The sequence below is a fragment of the Scyliorhinus canicula genome, chromosome 2 (assembly GCF_902713615.1).
Source record: "Scyliorhinus canicula chromosome 2, sScyCan1.1, whole genome shotgun sequence".
NCBI lineage: Eukaryota > Metazoa > Chordata > Chondrichthyes > Carcharhiniformes > Scyliorhinidae > Scyliorhinus > Scyliorhinus canicula.
The window spans coordinates 231,201,770-231,221,879 of NC_052147.1; the positions used below are offsets into that span (position 1 = coordinate 231,201,770).

At 45.4% G+C, this 20,110-nt stretch overlaps 1 protein-coding gene across 6 annotated transcripts in view; it reads left to right on the top strand.

Annotated features, from left to right (window-relative positions):
- The window catches only part of LOC119962017 (retinol dehydrogenase 7-like), a 57,874-nt gene that overhangs the window by 20,072 nt on the left and 17,692 nt on the right, over positions 1 to 20,110 (top strand). For 5 of the 6 annotated variants that reach the window (XM_038789765.1, XM_038789768.1, XM_038789764.1 and 2 more), the window contains one exon: positions 15,657 to 15,987. In XM_038789765.1, the coding sequence (XP_038645693.1) occupies positions 15,657 to 15,987 (331 nt within the window). The remainder of the gene's footprint in view (positions 1 to 15,656; positions 15,988 to 20,110) is intronic. The other variant, XM_038789769.1, reaches the window with a different exon arrangement.

Below are 20,110 nucleotides of genomic sequence, written 5' to 3' on the forward strand. Positions count from 1 at the left end.
GTCTCTGGAACTCTTGTCGCTCTTTCTCTTTATCTAACTACCCCTGCCCATCTCTGTCTCTCCCTGACTCGCTCTCTTTCGCTCTCTCAACTTTCGCTGTCTCTATCAGTCTCTCTCTCTCTACGTAACTCTCTGTCTGTCTCTCTTTCTCTAAAATGGAACAAAATTAAAATACTGAACAAAATTTTTCATTCTCCTTCGAAAACTTTATCTGTGTCATTCCATTTAAGTCAATTTCCACTGATTAATTTTAGAGGCATTAGCTTTTCTTAGAGATGTATATTTCTTTGTGCAGATGACCTGCTTGCTGAAATGGTTAAAATTTTGTACAGAATCAAAAGTGGTGGAGAACTTGGCATGATGCCATCTCCGTCCCAAAGCAGCCTATCTTTATATGGTTTTTTAAGGGGCTGTCCCTTACATTCACTTGAGCTTGCCTCCAGTACAGATTACAGCTTGTTTTTACCAAATGTTTAGTACATGATTAATTTGTTATTGTCATATTTTCAATACATAATTTTACAGACATTGAGGTTATCTATTGGCACAGGAGCGTATAGCAATTTTAGCAAAACACCAGGTGTCCAGCCATGATTTATCAATGGCTCTTACATTTCATATTCCGTCATCCAGCCATCTTCCTTGTTTCTCAAGGTTATTTGGCTTACAGTCATGAATCGGCTCACGAATTCAATAATAACTCCCTCCTTAGTAAATTTCCACTAATGTGTCCCATTAATTCTAGATGGTTCTAGCTATTAACCCTTGCTTCACATTATCAGCCATATTTATAGCAAGTACACCATAGAGGAGGAATTCCTGGAGTGTATACGGGATGGTTTTCTTGACCAATATGTGGAGGGACCAATTGGGGAGCAGGCCATCTTACACTAGGCACTGTGTAATGAGAAGGGTATAATTGCCAATCCCTCTGTATGAGACCCCTTGGGGATGAGCGACCATAACATGATAGAATTTTTTATCAAGATGGAGAGTGAAGTAGTTGATTCAGAGACGACGGTGTTGAATCTTCATAAAGGGAACTATGAAGATATGAGGCGTGAGTTGGCCTTAATAGATTGGGGAGAGTTACTTAAAGGGATGACAGTGGATAGGCAGTGACAAACATTCAAGGAATGCATGGGGGAATTACAGCAACTGTTCATTCCAGTCTGTCAGAAAAGCAAAGGGGGTATGAGGGCCAATCCATGGGTTACAAAGGAAATTAGAAATAGTATCCAATCCAAGGAAGAAGCATACAGATTGGCCAAGAAAAATAATAGGTCTGAGGATTGGGAGCAGTTTAGAATTCAGCAAAAAAGGACGAAGGCATTGATTAAGAAGGGGAAAGTACAGTACGAAAGGAAGCTTGCAGGGAACATGAAGGGGCAGCAGGGTAGCATGGTGGTTAGCATAAATGCTTCACAGCTCCAGGGTCCCAGGTTCGATTCCCGGCTGGGTCACTGTCTGTGTGGAGTCTGCACGTCCTCCCCCTGTGTGCGTGGGTTTCCTCCGGGTGCTCCTGTTTCCTCCCACAGTCCAAAGATGTGCGGGTTAGGTGGATTGGCCATGCTAAATTGCCCGTAGTGTCCTAATAAAAGTAAGGTTAGGGGGGTTGTTGGGTTACGGGTATAGGGTGGATACGTGGGTTTGAGTAGGGTGATCATGGCTCGGCACAACATTGAGGGCCGAAGGGCCTGTTCTGTGCCGTACTGTTCTATGTTCTATGTTCTACTGACACTAGAGTTTCTATAGATATGTGAAGAGAAAGAGATTGGTAAAGAGAAATGTAGACCCCCTACAGACAGAAATAGGGGGATGCATGATAAGAGACAAAATAAATGGCTGAGCAATTGAATACATACTTTGGTTCTGTCTTCACAAAGGAGGACACAAATCCAATAATGGAAATGCTGGAAAATGAAAGGTTTAGTGAGAGGGAAGGACTGAGGGAGATCAATATTAGTAGAGAAATGGTGCTGGGAAAAAAGGCGGATAAATCCCCAGGGCCTGAGAATCTGCATCCCAGAGTGCTTAAGGAGGTGGCTCTGGAAATAGTGGACGCATTGGTGGTCATCTTCCAAGATTCTATAGACTCTGGAACTGTCCCTGCAGATTGGAGGGCAGCTCACGTCACTCTGATATTCAGAAAGGGAGGTGGAGAGAAAGGAGGGAATTATAGACCAGTAAGCCGAACATTGGTAGTGGGGAAAATGCTTGAATCCATTATCAAGGACTTTATAGCAGAAATCTTAATAGATTGGGGAGAGTTACTTAAAGGGATGACAGTGGATAGACAGTGACAAACATTCAAGGAATGCATGGGGGAACTACAGCAACTGTTCATTCCTGTCTGACAGAAAAGCAAAGGAGGTATGAGGGCCAATCCATGGCTTACAAAGGAAATTAGAAATAGTATCCAATCCAGTAGCACTTTCGAAAGCAGTGCCAGGATCAGTCAGAGTTAGCATGGATTTATGAAGGGAAAATCATGCTTGACAAATCTGTTGGAATTCTTTGAGGATGTAACCAGTACATTTGACAAGGTGGGGCCAATTGATATGGTATATTTGGACTTTCAGAAGGCATTTGACAAAGTCCTGCTTAAGAGATTATTATGCAAAATTAAAGCACATGGGATTGGGGGATTTGTATTGAGGTAAATCATAGAACAGTACAGCACAGAACAGGCCCTTCGGCCCTCAATGTTGTGCCGAGCATTGTCCGAAACCAAGATCAAGTTATCCCACTCCCTGTCATTCTGGTGTGCTCCATGTGCCTATCCAATAACCGCTTGAAAGTTCCTAAAGTCTCCGACTCCACTATCACCGCAGGCAGTCCATTCCACAGCCTAACCACTCTCTGAGTTAAGAACGTACCTCTGACATCCCTCCTATATCTCCCACCCTGAATCTTATAGTTATGCCCCCTTGTTACAGCTACATCCACCCGAGGAAATAGTCTCTGAACGGCCACTCTATCTATCCCCCTCATCATCTTATAAACCTCTATTAAGTCACCTCTCATCCTCCTCCGCTCCAAAGAGAAAAGCCCTAACTCCCTCAACCTTTCCTCATAAGACCCATCCTGCAAACCAGGAAGCATCCTGATAAACCACCTTAGCACCCTTTCCAATGCTTCCACATCCTTCCTATAATGAGGTGACCAGAACTGCACACAATACTCCAAATGTGGTCTCACCAGGGTCATGTATAGTTGCAGCATAACCCCGCGGCTCTTAAACTCAAGCCCCCTGTTAATAAACGCTAACACACTAACACGCTAACATAAGCCTTCTTCACAGCTCTATCCACTTGACTGGCAACCTTCAGAGATCTGTGGATATGAACCCCAAGATCTCTCTGTTCCTCCACATTCCTCAGAACCCTGCCGTTGACCCTGTAATCCGCATTCAAATTTTTTCTACCAAAATGAATCACCTCGCACTTATCAGGGTTAAACTCCATCTGCCATTTTTCGGCTCACCTCTGCATCCTATCAATGTCTCTTTGCAGCCTACAACAGCCCTCCACCTCCTCCACTACTCCACCAATCTTGGTGTCATCAGCAAATTTACTGACCCACCCTTCAGCCCTCTCCTCCAAGTCATTGATAAAAATCACAAATAGCAAAGGACCCAGCACTGACTCCTGTGGTACACCGCTGGTAACTGTTCTCCAGTCTGAAAATTTTCCATCCACCACCACCCTCTGTCTTCTATGTGATAGCCAGTTACTTATCCAATTGGCCAAATTTCCCTCTATCCCACACCTCCTTACTTTCTTCATGAGCCGACCATGGGGAACCTTATCAAACTTCTTACTAAAATCCATGTATATGACATCAACTGCTCTACCTTCATCTACACATTTAGTTACCTCCTCAAAGAATTCAATCAAATTTGTGAGGCAAGATTTACCCTTGTCAAATCCGTGTTGACTATGCCGGATGAAGCTGCATCTTTCCAAATGGTCATAAATCCTATCCTTCAGGACCTTTTCCATTAACTTACCGACCACCGAAGTAAGACTAACTGGCCTATAATTACCAGGGTCATTTCTATTCCTTTTCCGGAACAGAGGAACAACATTTGCCATTCTCCAGTCCTCTGGCACTAACCCCGTGGACTGTGAGGACCCAAAGATCAAAGCCAAAGGCTCTGCAATCTCATCCTTTGCCTCCCAAATAATCCTTGGATATATCCCATCTGGCCCAGGGGACTTGTCAACCCTCAGGTTTTTCAAAATTGCTACATCCTTCCTCAGAACATCTACCTCCTCCAGCCTACCTGCCTATATCACACTCTCATCCTCAAAAACATGGCCACTCTCCTTGGTGAACACTGAAGAAAGGTATTCATTCAACACCTCTCCTATCTCTTTTGACTCCATGCACAAATTCCCACTACTGTCCTTGACTGGCCCTACCCTCATCCTGGTCATTCTTTTATTTCTCACATAAGAGTAAAAAGCCTTGGGGTTTTCCTTGATCCGACCCGCCAAGGATTTCTCGTGCCCCCTCCTAGCTCTCCTAAGCCCTTTTTTTTAGCTCATTCCTTGCTACTTTGTAACCCTCAAGCGACCCAACTGAACCTTGTTTTCTCATCCTTACATACTCTTCCTTTTTCCTCTTGACAAGGCATTGAACTCCTTTTGTGAACCATGGTTCCCTCACACGGCCATTTCCTCCCTGCCTGACAGGGACATACCTATCAAGGACACGCAGTATTCGTTCCTTGAACAAGCTCCACTTTTCATTTGTGCCTTTTCCTGACAGTTTCTGTTCTCATCTTATGCTCCCTAATTCTTGCCTAATCGCATCATAATTACCGCTCCCCCAATTATAAACCTTGTCTTGCCATATGGCCCTATCCTTCTCCATTGCAATAGTGAAAGACACCGAATTGTGGTCACTATCTCCAAAGTGCTCTCCCACAAACAAATCTAACACTTGGCCCGGTTCATTACCCAGTACCAAATCCAATGTGGCCCCGCCTCTTGTTGGCCTATCCACATATTATGTCAGGAAACCCTCCTGCACCCACTGTACAAAAACTGACCCATCCGAACTGTTCGACCTATAGAGGTTCCAATCAATATCTGGAAAGTGAGTCACCCATGACAACTACCCTGAGACCTCCACACCTATCCATAATCTGTTTTGCAATTTCTTCCTCCACATCTCTATTTCTATTTGGCGGCCTATAGAAAACTCCTAACAATGTGATCGCTCCTTTCCTATTTCTAACTTTGGCCCATATTAGCTAAGTGGGCAGATCCCCTTCGAACTGCCTATCTGCAGCCGTTAAATTATCCTTGATTAACAATGCTACTCCTCCACCTCTTTTACCACCTTCCCTACTCTTACTGAAACATCTATACCCCGGAACTTCCAACAACCATTCCTGTCCCAGTTCTAACCATGTCTCCGTAATGGCCACAACATCGTAGTCCCAAGTACCAATCCACGCTCCAAGTTCACCTACCTTATTCCGGATGCTCCTTGCATTGAAGTAGACACACTTCAACCCACCTTTCTGTCTGCCGGTACACTCCTGCGACCTTGATACCCTCCTCAGTACCTCACTACTCTCAACACTGGCTTCTGGATTACAGCTCGTTTACCCAGCCCCTGACAAATTAGTTTAAATCCCCCCAAAGAGCCATAGCAAATTTCCCTCCCAGGATATTGGTGCCCCTCTGGTTCAGGTGCAAACTGTCCTGTCTGTACAGGTCCCACCTTCCCTAGAATGTGCTTCAATTATCCACGTACCTGAAACCCTCCCTCCTACACCATCCCTGCAGCCAAGTGTTTATCTGCACTCTCTCCCTGTTCCTCATCTCACTAGCATGTGGCACCGGCAACAAACCAGAGGTGGCAACATGGTTTGTCCTGGCTCTCAGCTTCCACCCTAGCTCCCTAAATTCCTGTTTTAAATTCCCGTCCCTTCTCTCACCTGTGTCCTTGTGCACTAGTTGCTGAAGGTAAGCATGCAGGTGCAGCACGTGGTAAAGAAGGCTAATGGTATGTTGGCCTTCATTGCGAGAGGGTTCGAGTATAGAAGCAGGAATGTGTTGCTGCAATTATACAGGGCCTTGGTGAGGCCACACCTGGAGCATTGTGTGCAGTTTTGGTCTCCTTCTCTAAGGAAGGATGTTCTGACTCTTGAGGGAGTGCAGCAAAGATTTACCAGACTGATTCCAGGGACTGTCTCATGAGGAGAGATTGACTAGGTTGGGATTGTTCCCGCTGGAGTTCAGAAGAATGATTGGGGATCTTAAAAAGACTTATAAAATTTTACCGGGACTCGACAGGGTAGATGCAGGAAGTTGTTGCCAATGATGGGTTTGTCCAGAACCAGGGGTCAAAGTCTGCGGATTCAGTGTACACCATTTTGGGCAGATATAAGGAAATATTTCTTCTCACAAAGAGTGGTGAGCCTGTGGTATTCATTACCACAGGAAGTAGTTGATGCTAAAACTTTGAATATATTCAAAAGGCAGCTGGATATAGGACTTGGGGAGAATGGGATCAAAGGTTATGGGGAGAAAGCAGGATTAGGCTATTGGGTTGGATGATCGTGATAAATGGCGGAGCAGATTCAAAGGGCCAAAAGGCCTCCTGCTGCTCCTATCTTCTATGTATGTATTCGAAACTGATCCTACTGTACAATCATGAGTAATAATGTCAGAAGTGCAGTAGCTCAAAGTTAAGCCACAAGTTCCTGTAATTCAGAGCTGTTGCTGTGATTACGCCATGAATGTGTACAAAGCCGAAATATTTTTTTATTTAAATTGTTTTGATATTTTTCTTGCAGCGGGGATTCACTTCTGTGGATTCAGAGTGATGTTTATAGCAGTTCATTGAGACTCAAGAACCGAATCAGACATTTTCTGTTACTATGACACCTAACCAGACTCCAAGTTATCCAATTACTAAACTAATGTTGTTGGCAACCATTGTTACTTGATCTCAAGTAGCTCCACCCTTTGTTGCATTTAATAATTGATATTTAACACTTCTCCGCACTACAATAATGACTTCACTTCCCAAGTACTTTATTAGGTGTACAGCCCACTGGAATGTCAAGTGGTCTTGAGGCAATAGAAATGCAATTCCTCCCATCCTCCCTTCATCCCTATTTTCCTTCCTCCATTACGTACTTCCTCCCTCCCTCATTTCCTGCCCCCCCCCCCCCACCCCCATCCTTCCTTCCCCCTCCGCATTTTTATTTAGTAGAATATAAAAAGCCTGAATTATGACTCTTATTAGAAGTTTTCTTGCTAACAGTAATGGGCAATAGAGTTATAGAATCATACAGCACATAAAAGGCCTTTTGGCCCATCACGTCTGCGCCGGTCAAACACAACCACGTAAGTATTCTAATCTCATTTTCCAGCACTTGGCCAGGCCTTGGGGTCGCAAATGCATATCTAAATGCTTCTTAAATGTTTTGAGGGTCTCTACTTCACCGCCCTTTCAGGCAACAAATTTTTTCGAATGTGCTTCACGTGAATTGTGCACTTTGCGCTCAAGATCAATTGCCTCTAAACTGATGCCCTGCATGTAATGTTTCCTGATCTGTTGTTATCTTTGCCACAATTGGATATCTGTTGCCATTTGGAACTCAGATTTTCAGGTTCTTGTGTCAGACCTAAAGCAGGTAGTAAAATGTTTGCCCATCTAAGGAATTATGCAGCTCCTGACAGAGTCAGCCTGAGCAGCTCGCCTCACATGTTGCTCTCCACCCTCTGTGTAAAAAAGCTTTTCCTCTCATCCCCTCTAAACCTACTGCCCCTCACCTTAAATCCATGCCCCCTGGTCATTGACACCTCCACCAAGGGGAAAGGTTTGTTCCTGTCTACTCTATCTGTGCCTCTCATAATTTTAAACATCGCAATTATGTTCTCCCTCAGTCTTCTCCAAGGAAAATAATCCAAGTCTATCCAATCTCTTTTCATAACTAACGTTCTCCAGCCCAGGCAACATCATGGTAAACTTCCTCTGCACTCTTCCTGTAATGTGGTTTCCAGAACCTCATACACTACTCTAGTTGTGACCTAACCAAAGTTTTATACAGTTCCAGAATAACCTCCCTACTCTTAAACTCTATCCCTTGGCTAATAAAGGCAAGTATACCATATGCCCTTTTAACCACAGTTTCCACCTGTTCTGTTACCTTCAGCGACCAGTGTACATGCACAACAAGGTCCCTCTGATCATAGAACATAGAACGATACAGCGCAGTACAGGCCCTTCGGCCCTCGATGTTGCACCGACATGGAAAAAAAAAAAAAACTAAAGGCCATCTAACCTACACTATGCCCTTATCATCCATATGCTTGTCCAATAAAAAAAAGAGAGATTACCATAGACAGAGGAGCTGCTGAGTGGTTTGGCTGGCTTAAAAGTAGACAAATTTACAGGGCCAGTTGAAATGTACCCCAGGTTGCTGAGAGAGGCAAAGGAGGAAATAACAGCGGCCATATCCTTGGTGCTTCTCAGAGGCCTGCCGTATATCATGTATTCCCTTGCCTTACTTGTCCTGCCCAAGTGTATCACCTCATACGTATCCGGATTGAATGCCATTTACCACTGATCAGCCCACCCGACCAGCCCGCCTATATCCTCCTCACTATTTACCACCTTTCCAATTTTCGTATCATCCGTAAATTTACTGATCAACCCTCCTATGTTTCTATCTAAATCATTTATATAAACTACAGGCAGCAAGGGCCCCAACACTGATCCCTATGGGACTTCACTGATCCTTGCGGGACTCCAGTCAGAAAAACACCCCTCGACCTTCACCCTCTGCTCCCTGCCACTCAACCAATTTTGGATCCAATTTGGCAAATTACCGTGGATTGCATGGGCTCTTACCTTTTGCTAACAGTCTCCCATGTGGGACATTATCAATAGCTATGCTGAAGTTCAAGTAGACCACATGAAATGCATTTCCCTTATCTACACACCTGGTTACCTCTTCAAAAACTTGGTCAGACAATGCTGACTGTTCTTGATTATTTCCTGCCTCTCCAAATGCAGATTAATTCTGTCTTTCAGAATTGCTTCCAATAGTTTCCCCACCATTGAGATTAGACTGACTGGCCTATAGTTTCCTGGTTTAGTCTTTCCTCCCTTCTTGAATAATGGTACCACATTGGCTACCCTCCAGTACTCTGACACCTCTCCTGTAGCCAAAGAGGAATTGAAAATTATTGCCAGCGCCGCTGTTATTTCCTCCTTTGCCTCTCTCAGCAACCTGGGGTACATTTCAACTGGCCCTGTAAATTTGTCTACTTTTAAGCCAGCCAAACCACTCAGCAGCTCCTCTGTCTATGGTAATCTCTCTTTTTTTTAATAAACAATTTTAATGAGGTATTATTTGGCATTGTAAACAGTAGAACTACAGAACGAGAAAACAAAAGGACTGTATAATAAACAAAGTACATAATGCAATTGCCGTAGCCCGCCCCACCCAGATCTGCCTAATTGACCCCCTATACTGCATTCTCCTAACGCCCCCCCCCCCCAACCACCCCCCTGCTGATGATTAATCCTCTGCAAAGAAGTCAATGAATGGTTGCCACCTCCAGGCGAACCCTAACAACGACCCTCTCAAGGTGAACTCTAAGCCCAGGAAATTCGCCATGTCTGACAGCCAGGCTTCCGACTTCGGGGACTTTGACTCCCTCCAAGCTATAAGTATCTGTCTCCGGGCTACCAGGGAAGCAAAGGCCAAAACGTCGGCCTCTTTCTTCCCCTGGACTTCCGGGGCCTCTGAAACCCCAAAAATCGCCACCTCTGGACTCATTGCCTCCCTTATGTTCAATACTCTAGACATGTGAGGTTATCCATTTTGGTAGGAATAACAGCAAACGGGATTATTATTTAAACGATAAAATATTAAAGCATGCCGCTGTTCAGAGAGACTTGGGTGTGCTAGTGCATGAGTCACAGAAGGTTGGTTTACAAGTGCAACAGGTGATTAAGAAGGCAAATGGAATTTTGTCCTTCATTGCTAGAGGGATGGAGTTTAAGACTAGGGAGGTTATGTTGCAATTGTATAAGGTGTTAGTGCGGCCACACCTGGAGTATTATGTTCAGTTTTGGTCTCCTTACTTGAGAAAGGACGTACTGGCGCTGGAGGGTGTGCAGAGGAGATTCACTAGGTTAATCCCAGAGCTGAAGGGGTTGGATTATGAGGAGAGGTTGAGTAGACTGGGACTGTACTCGTTGGAATTTAGAAGGATGAGGGGGGATCTTATAGAAACATTTAAAATTATGAAGGGAATAGATAGGATAGATGCGGGCAGGTTGTTTCCACTGGCGGGTGACAGCAGAACTAGGGGGCATAGCCTCAAAATAAGGGGAAGTAGATTTAGGACTGAGTTTAGGAGGAACTTCTTCACCCAAAGGGTTGTGAATCTATGGAATTCCTTGCCCAGTGAAGCAGTTGAGGCTCCTTCATGACATGTTTTTAAGATAAAGATAGATAGTTTTTTGAAGAATAAAGGGATTAAGGGTTATGGTGTTCGGGCCGGAAAGTGGACCTGAGTCCACAAAAGATCAGCCATGATCTAATTGAATGGCGGAGCAGGCTCAAGGGGCCAGATGGCCTACTCCTGCTCCTAGTTCTTATGTTCTTATGTTCTTATGTTCTTATGACGTCCTCAAACCCCTGCCAGTATCTCCTAAGTTTTGGACATGCCCAAAACATGTGGACATGGTCTGCCGGTCCTCTCAGACACGTTACACACCTGTCCTCTACGCCGAAGAATCTGCTCAACCGGGACACTGTCATGTGGGCCCGGTGGACAACCTTAAATTGAATCAGGCCAGCCTGGCACATGCTGCAGTCCCATTAACCCTGCTCAGCGGGTCCGCCCACGGGCCTTCCTCAATCTCCCCTCCCAACTCCTCCTCCCATTTATGCCTCAGCTCCTCGGTCTGCGTCTCCTCCGCCCCCATTAGCTCCTTGTAAATATCCGAGACACTTCCCTCCCCCACCCATCCTCTCGACACTACCCTATCTTGGATTCCCCTTAGTGGCAAGAGTGGAAAAGATGGCACCTGCCTCCGCAAAAAAGTCCCGCGCCTGAATATACCGCAATTCATTCCCCCTCGTCAATCCAAACTTGGCCTCCAGCGCCCTCAAGCTAGGGAAGTTCCCTTCCAGAAACAGATCTCCCATCCGCTCAAACCCGCCCTCCACCATACCCGAAACCCCCCGTCCAACCTCCCCAGGGCAAACCGATGGTTGTCACATATTGGGGACCAGACCGATGCCTGCGTTGCTCCCATGTGCCTCCTCCACTGTCCCAAGATCCGAAGGGCCGCCACCACTACAGGACTGGTGGAGAAGCGCGCCGGCGTGAACGACAGAGGCACCGTCACCAATGCCCCCAGACTGGCACCCCTACATGAGGCTGCCTCAACCCGCTCCCAAGCTGACCCACCCCCCCACCACCCACTTCCTTATCATGGCTGTTAGCCGCCCAATAATAGTTGCTGAAATTCAGCAGTGCAAGTCCCCCCTACCCCCTGGTTCTGCTCGAGCATCACCCTCTTCACTTGCGGGGACTTGCCCGCCCATAAAGAGCCCAAAATTATCTTGCTTACCCGCTTAAAAAAGGAACATGGAATGAAAATGGGGAGACGCGAGTAAGAACCTTGGGAGGACTGTCATTTTAACTGTCTGAACTCTCCCAGCTAACGACAGCCGGAGCACATCCCACCTCCGGAACTCCCCTCGCATTTGATCTACCAGCCGGGACAGGTTCAGCTTTTGACCCCATGTAGTCGACCCCATTCCCGCGCCACTTGTATTCTCAGATACCTGAAACTGTCCCCAACTAACCAGAACGGCAGCTCCCTCAGGCGGTTCCCTTGGCCCCTCTCCTGAACTACAAATATTTCACTTCTTGTCATATTCAATTTGTACCCCGAAAACCGGCCGAATTCCCCCAGTTCATCCCCGTCCTCGGGTCCGAAATGTACAAAAGGAGGTCATCTGCATACAATGAAACTCTATGCTCCAACCCCCCCCCCCCCCCCCCCCCCGAACCAGTCCCTTCCAACCCTCTGAAGCCCTCAGAGCATAGAACATAGAACATAGAACGATACAGCACAGTACAGGCCCTTCGGCCCACGATGTTGCACCGACATGGGAAGTCAAAAACTAAAGGCCATCTAACCTACACTGTGCCATTATTATCCATATCCTTATCCAATAAACTTTTAAATGCCCTCAATGTTGGCGAGTTCACTACTGTTGCAGGTAGGGCATTCCACGGCCTCACCACTCTTTGCGTAAAAAACCTACCTCTGACGTCTGTCCTATATCTATTACCCCTCAATTTAAGGCTATGTCCCCTCGTGCTAGCCACCTCCATCCGCGGCAGAAGGCTCTCACTGTCCACCCTATCTAACCCTCTGATCATTTTGTATGCCTCTATTAAGTCACCTCTTAACCTTCTTCTCTCTAACGAAAACAACCTCAAGTCCATCAGCCTTTCCTCATAAGATTTTCCCTCCATACCAGGCAACATCCTGGTAAATCTCCTCTGCACCCGTATAATGAGGCGACCAGAACTGTACGCAATTGACAGCGGCTCTATAGCTAGCGCAAATAGCAGTGGGGAGAGGGGGCACCCCTGTCATGTCCCGCGGTGCAGTCTAAAATAGTCGGAAGTCATCCTGTTTGTCCTCACAGTCGCCTCCGGGGCCTGATATAGCAGCCTGACCCAGTCGATGAAACCCACCTCAAATCCAAACCGTCCCAGCGCCTCCCATAAGTACTCCCACTCTACCCCGTCAAACGCCTTCTCCGCGTCCATCTATTCCCTCAAGAACTCCGCACTCGGGGTCCCCGCATACCTCCTGTCAATCTGCAGAATCTCCGCTAACAGTCGGTCCGTTTCTGCCCTGTCCGTCTTGTCTCTGTGAGCCCGGATTGAAATCAGCTTCCCTCTTACCACTGCCTTGTGCGCCTCCCACACCACTGCTGCTGAGACTTCTCCTGTATCGTTGACCTGCAGGTAGTTTTGTATACACTTCCTCACCCTCTCGCATATCCCTTCATCCGCCAGCAGTCCCACATCCAGCCTCCACTGTGGGTGCTGGAAGCTCTCTTCACTGACGTGTAGCTCGACCCAATGCGGGGCATGGTCGGAAATGGTGATTGCCGAATACTGCGCATCCACCAACCCTGTCAGTAGATCCCTACTTAGTATTAAAATAAAGACCCTATGAACGTGCGAGAAGAAGGAGAACTCCTTCCCTTTCGGTCTTCCAAACCTCCACGGGTTGACACCCCCCCCCCCCACATCTGCTCCATGAACTCCCTCAGCTCTTTCCCCAATGCGGACACTCTGCCCGTTTTTGAGCATGACCGGTCCAGGCCTGGATCCATAACTGTATTGAAGTCCCCTCCCATAACCAGCTTGTGGGAATCCAGGTCAGGTATCTTCCCCAGCACCCTCTTTATGAAATCCACATCATCCCAGTTTGGCACATATATGTTGACCAAGATCACCCTCCTCCCTTCCAGCTTACCATAACATAGCGACCGCCCCTGTCCGAAACAATACTCCCCACCTCAAACTGCACCCGCTTGTTCACCAGAATCGCGATCACCCTGGTCTTAGTATCTATCCCTGAGTGGAATACCTGACTAACCCAGCTCTTCCTCAACCTAATCTGGTCCGCAACCTTCAGGTGCGTCTCCTGCAACAGTATCACGTCCGCCTTTAGAGCCCTAAGATGCGCAAACACCTTTGCCCTCTTCACCGGCCCATTTAGCCCTCTAACGTTCCACGTAACCAGCCTAGTTGGGGCCCCCCCCCCTTGCTGGTCAGCCATCCCCTTTCCTGGGCCTGCCCCTAGCCCCTGCCCGGCTCCTCTGTGGCCTACCTCCTGGCAGCGCCCATCCCCGATCTCTTCTCCGCTTCTAAACTCATATCTATGGTAATCTCTTTAATTGTATTACAGTCCTTCTCCCTGATTTCTATACTACCCATACTGTCCCTTTCATGAGTGAACACTCACACAAAGTACAAATTTAGAACCCAACCTACATCCTCCAGCACCACACACAAATTACCACTGTGATCCTTAATGGGCCCAACTCCTACGCTAGTTATCTTTTGACCTTTAATGTACTTGTAAAACAACTTATGATTTTCCTTTATTTTACCTGCCAGTATCCTTTCATGTCCCCTTTTCACTCTCCTACTTGCCTTTCTAAATTTCCTTTTGCACATTCTACACGCCGTTAGGGTTTCTGCTGTTTTGAGCTCTCAATATCTCCATAAGCCTCCCTTTTTCTCCTTACCCAATGCTGTATGTCACTCGATTTCCAGCGTTTACTGGATTTGTTGGTCCACACTTTTTCTTGATTGGAAAATATTGGCCCTGTACTCTCCCTATTTTCTTCTAGAAAGTGCCCCAATGTTCTCTCACATATTTACCTACAAGTGTCTGCTCACAGTCCACTCTGGCCAAATTATATCTGATCTTATTAAAATCAGTCTTCTCCCAGTTTAGAACATTGATCTCAAGCCCATCCATGTCCTTTTCCATAACAATCTTGGCGTTATGATCACTGTCTACAAAATGCTCTCCCACTGATATTTCAACCACTTGCCCAGCTTTGTTGCTGTAGGACCTTCTATGTACTGGCTTAAAAGATTCTCCTGGATGCATTTTAAGAATTCCGTTCTCTCTTTCAGATAATGGATTCCCCAGTTAATATTGGGAAGTTGAAATTCCCCACTATCACTATCCCATTATTTGTACACTTCTCTGACGTTTTCTTCCATATCTATTCTATTTCTCTTGGACTGTTAGGGTCCCAGCAATGTGATTGCTCCTTTTTGCTTTTTACGTTCTACCCATATGGCTTCAGTTGGAGAGCCTTCTAAGATGTCATGTCTCCTTACTGCTGTAATTAATTCCCTGATCAACAATGCGCCACCCTCCCATGTTTTATCTCCGCCCCTATGTTGCCTGAAGATTCTGCATCCTGGAATATTGAGCTGCCAATCCTACACCTCTCTCATCCATGTCTCAGAGACAGCAATGTGGGCAGCGCGGTAGCACAGTGGGTAGCACTGTTGCTTCACAGCTCCAGGGTCCCAGGTTCAATTCCCGGCTTGGGTCACCGTCTGTGTGGAATCTGCTCGTTCTCCCTGTGTCTGCGTGGGGTTTCTTCCAGATGCTCTGGTTTCCTCCAACAAGTCCCGAAAGACGTGCTGTTAGGTAATTTGTACATTCTGAATTCCCCCTCAGTGTACCCAAACAGGCGCCGGAGTATGGCGACTTGGGGCTTTTCACAGTAACGTCATTGCAGTGTTAATGTAAGCATACTTGTGACAATAAAGATTATTATACTCCCATGTTTTTATTTGTGCCCTCACTTCATCTGCCTTGTTCGTCAGACTCCTCGCATTAAAATAAATACCATCCAATCTTGCCAAACCCTTGTGAAAAGGTTCTTCAGATCAACTTTCCTTTTGCATCCATCATGAAAAGATTAACATTTTAAAAATGAAGTACCCCTGATCTAACTACACCATAACCTATTCATACACCTCTGTTCAATTAATATATATTCATAAGATATTTTAAACTAATTAATGTTCTTCTGTTAGCTGTTTCAAACAGCTCCAGTGCGGACGCCAATCCTGGGAATCACCATCTTCTTCTTCCTTTGCTGGTTAATTAGAGACAACTTGCAACTCAAAACTATCAAGGAGAAATATGTGTTCATTACTGGCTGTGATACCGGCTTTGGAAACCTGCTGGCCAAGCAACTTGATAAACGAGGATTTAATGTAATTGCTGCATGTTTCACAGTCAATGGAGCAGAGGGACTACAGGTAGACTGCTCATCTAAACTGAAGACTGTCAGGCTCAACGTGACCAGCCAAGATAACATTCAGAAAGCAGTGGAGTTTGTACAGACAGAGGTTGGAGGTCAAGGTAAGAGAGACAGACCATGCGTTATCTTTCTCCAACTGTTTTATATTGAGAATGCAATGAATTTTCTCTGTAGGTATTCTTATTTAAAAAGCATATACTGACTGAGTGGCAGAACTTCTGTAAAAGGGCAAAACCTCCAGATAAGACCAATTCCTGGAACAAACATAGAGCAACACACAATTTCATGGTTGATTTCTAAGCACATCTTATACTTTTTGCAAGAATATCATTTTTTTTTCTCAATGGAGAAACAACTATGCCACTAAACAGGGCATTCTGTATCTTTTGTTTACAGATCAGTTTAAATGACCTAGAAGTAATTTGACAAGAATAGCAATCTCTCATCAGGAATTTTTGTTCTGCCAATAAATATTTTCTGATAATTTGTCTCGTACTTCATATGAGATTTGATGCTTTGCAAATTGGTTGTCATAGTTGCCCACATGGCAATAATGACCACATTTGATCACATTACCTCAATAATAATAAATCCTTTAAAAAAAGATTCAAGAAGAATGACCATGAACTAAGTAATGAAGCAATGTTCCAGTCCTTAAATGTAGTTTTCCTTTCGAAGAATGAAAGGAGAAATGAAACAAGTCTGCCTTCAAACTAATGAACTGTATAGATGAGACAGTGAAGATCAATTCAGGATCAATTGGCAACATCTTTCAGGGACATTGGGAGAATGAATTAAGTAAACTTAATATAGAGACCAGTTCGGGAAAGAAGACCATGTAAGAATAAAAATAAATTGTGCTGAATTTTTGCTCCTGGAATGAGAGGGCAAGTTGGGACCCAATGCCCTTCATACCCAATGCCCTTCATACCATCTCATTGTGGTGGGTGGGTGAACCTATGCCACCCACCCACCCCAATGAGCCTTCACCCTCCACTCATCCTTATGCCTCTCCATTCATCCATCTGTAATTAAGTATCGAAATATAGCAGCATAGGAAATAGGAGCAGGAGTGGGCCATTTGGACCTGCTCCACCATTCAATATAATTATGGCTGATCCTCTATCTTAATGCCGTACTTCTGCCCTCTTCCCATCTTCCCTTGATGCCTTTAGTGTCCAGAAATTTATATATTGCTTTCTTAAATATATTAAGTGACTTGACGATGAAATAAAATAAAGTTCTAAGTATCTATCACAGAGTTATGTCCATACAAAATCGGTCCCTTTCGTGTAAGCCCATTCAATACATTGAAATCTCCTCAAGTGCCTAATCTATTTTAAGAAATGAAATGAAAATCGCTTATTGTCACAAGTAGGCTTCAAATGAAGTTACTGTGAAAAGCCCCTAGTCGCCACATTCCGGCGCCTGTTCGGGAAGGCTGTTACGGGAACATTCTTGAGTATTCATACTGTTATGGGCCAGGGTTTAGAGAACCCCAAAGTGTATCATGGAGTTCCTGACCCACAACTTTTAATAGATTGTGTTATGGGGAGCACACGGCCCACACTACAGGTGTGGTACAGCAGCAATCGAAAAGTATTTTTTAAAGCAAAACAATGTTTATTCTATGAACTCAAGTTCACATTTTTAAAACATACAGTGAACATCTTAGCAACCATCAATTCAATTACAACCCCCAAAGAATACACACTACGTAATCCTTAATAAATTCCCAAACAACATCCGGAAGACAAAAGGCCCTTTTAACACAGAGATCAGGTTTAAATTCTCTAATGAGAGCAGTTATCCCTTTGAAATCACCCAAATGAACACTCTTTAGCTTGTAGAGAGATCCATGCACGTCCACTGGCTTTCACTGCAGCTCTTCTCTCTGAAAACTAAACTAAGACCTCTCTCGACAACAGCCTGCTCAAAAACGAAAGTAAAGAAGACAGACAGCCAGCTCCACCCACTCTCTGACATCACTGCAGTAATAAATACGCATTTCTTAAAGGTACACCCACTACAGTTATTTGATTAAAAAACCACCCATTTCTTAAAGGTACTCTCACATGACAATACCCCCACATCAAAAACAGCAAATTCTTGAATAACCTATTTGAGCTATCAATGAAACTATGAACTTTCACACCTCTACATCCCACCCCAATTCTCCTCCTAGTGAAAACAGGCTCCATTGGAAATTGGGAAGGAATTTCCAGTTAGGGTCTGCCCCAGCCATTTTTAAAAGTCCCCGGAATCTCAAAATTCTGCAAAAACATCATTCCATTGTTTCACATGAGGAGGCTTCATAGGCTGTGACCTTGGCTAATTCTAATTCATAGAACAGGCAGGAGACACACATCATCTCAGTGTGGCAATGGAAGATCAAGTGAGTTAATGTGATTTATGCTTGTTGCCATGCAGGTCCAGCTTGGTGTCATGCAGGCTCAAACTATTGCCATTATGACTGTGGCTTAAAGGTGCATGAAGGCTCCAATTGCAATGAAGAAATCTGTTCTGCAAATTACTTATTTTGTTCAGGGTAGTGTCAATGATTCCATGGTGCACAAATATGCTGCTTTCTCTTAGTCTGGCAGCATTACTATCTGCAGCACTACCACTTTGACATTGTCCTGGCTGTCACCTTACAGCCAGCTAGTCCAGACTGCTGATGCCCATGCTTAGGATGTGCAGTGTGAAATGAGGCTCTCAAAGCCCAGAGCTGCTCAAGGATGTCCTGCTAGGTCATGTGCCATCTCCTCTATTGAGATTCAGAAACATAGCCACTACAATGGTAGCACAACGTAGGAGCACTAATGGAGGCAAAGGCAACATGGACAGTAAGGAAATATATAATGGTGAATTGTTCAGTTTATTTTTATTATTTTAAGTGTGGTTGGATAAATTATTTTGGATTATTTTTGTGGGAACATTTATTTTAGGATTTTGACCAACGGGACATGTTCTGGCCCATAGCAAAGGAATGGAATGTTGGGGAATTGTGGCCAGTGGTGGTGTGTTGATGAAGGCTCTGGGGAACTGGAGCCTAAGCAACCAGTAATCGACAGCCCACCTGGAGCAAAGAAGACCTCCTCCCTTCTTCCACCTCTTTCTTTTCATCTTCTCATCTTCCACCTCTTCCTTTTCGTCCTCCTCTTTTTCTTCCTGCTCCTCTTCCTTCTCTTTCGCTTCCTCCTCTTCTTTGTCCTCGTCATCCTCTTTCACCTCCTCTTCTTTATCCTGCCCCTCATCCCCCTTCACGACCCAAGATCCCCATTGAAGGCCTGGTAGCAAACACTGCACTATCATGAAGACAGGTTGATGGAGGATGAAGCAGATAGCTATGGCTTTGGAAACACTCTCTGGTGAATGCTGAGCAGTCCAAGCAGTCCAAGAAACTGTTGTTTCAGGACGCCAATTGTTTTCTCCATGACTTTTCTGAAGGAATCATGACCCTCATTTAGGTGTTGATTGATTGCCAGATAGAGGGAATCACAAGCTAGGTTAAGAGAAGATTGCCCTTGTTATCAAGCAGCAAGCCTTTGGTTCTTCAATGCGGCCTGAAGACAGTACATATGGCTGACAGTGGCAGGTTGAGTAAGTCATGGCTGCTGCCAGGATAGCAGGCACTCATTGACAAGATGTTCTGTGCAAACCAACTGTAGGTAGCCCTTGTGGTTGTGGCACATCACTTCATTGGGGTCCAGAACTGCAATTAATTACTCCCGCACGTGTTAGTAACAACCCAACGTGCCATACTATGGCACTTGGAATTTCGTTTTACCTGAATTGGGTTTTCCATGCCGTTCCATGGCACACCAGGGTCTGCTCTGCAACTGAGGGCAGAACCTAATCTCTCTGACAGGTACTGCACCTAGAAGATCGGAGCGCCTTTTTTAAAGGACACTCCAATTTCAAAAAGCAGACCCCACCAGATTGCTGGCATGGCATGCTCCCAGCCCTAATCGCTGGCAAGGACTACCTCCTTTCAGTAACGCCCCAACCCCCTCAGTCCCCCACCGATATCTGCCAGACCCCCTCTTCAGCCCTCTCCTCAGTACCTCCCTTCAGGCCCCATCCCTTGGCAGTGCCAACCTAGCACCTTACAGCCTGAGGGGTGGTAAGGTGACAAATACCCTCCCAACAATTGCTGCGAGGCTGCTAAGGGGGTCCTTCATGGGAGGTTGGGTCAGGGGGACTTGTACTGGGCTTGAGCGA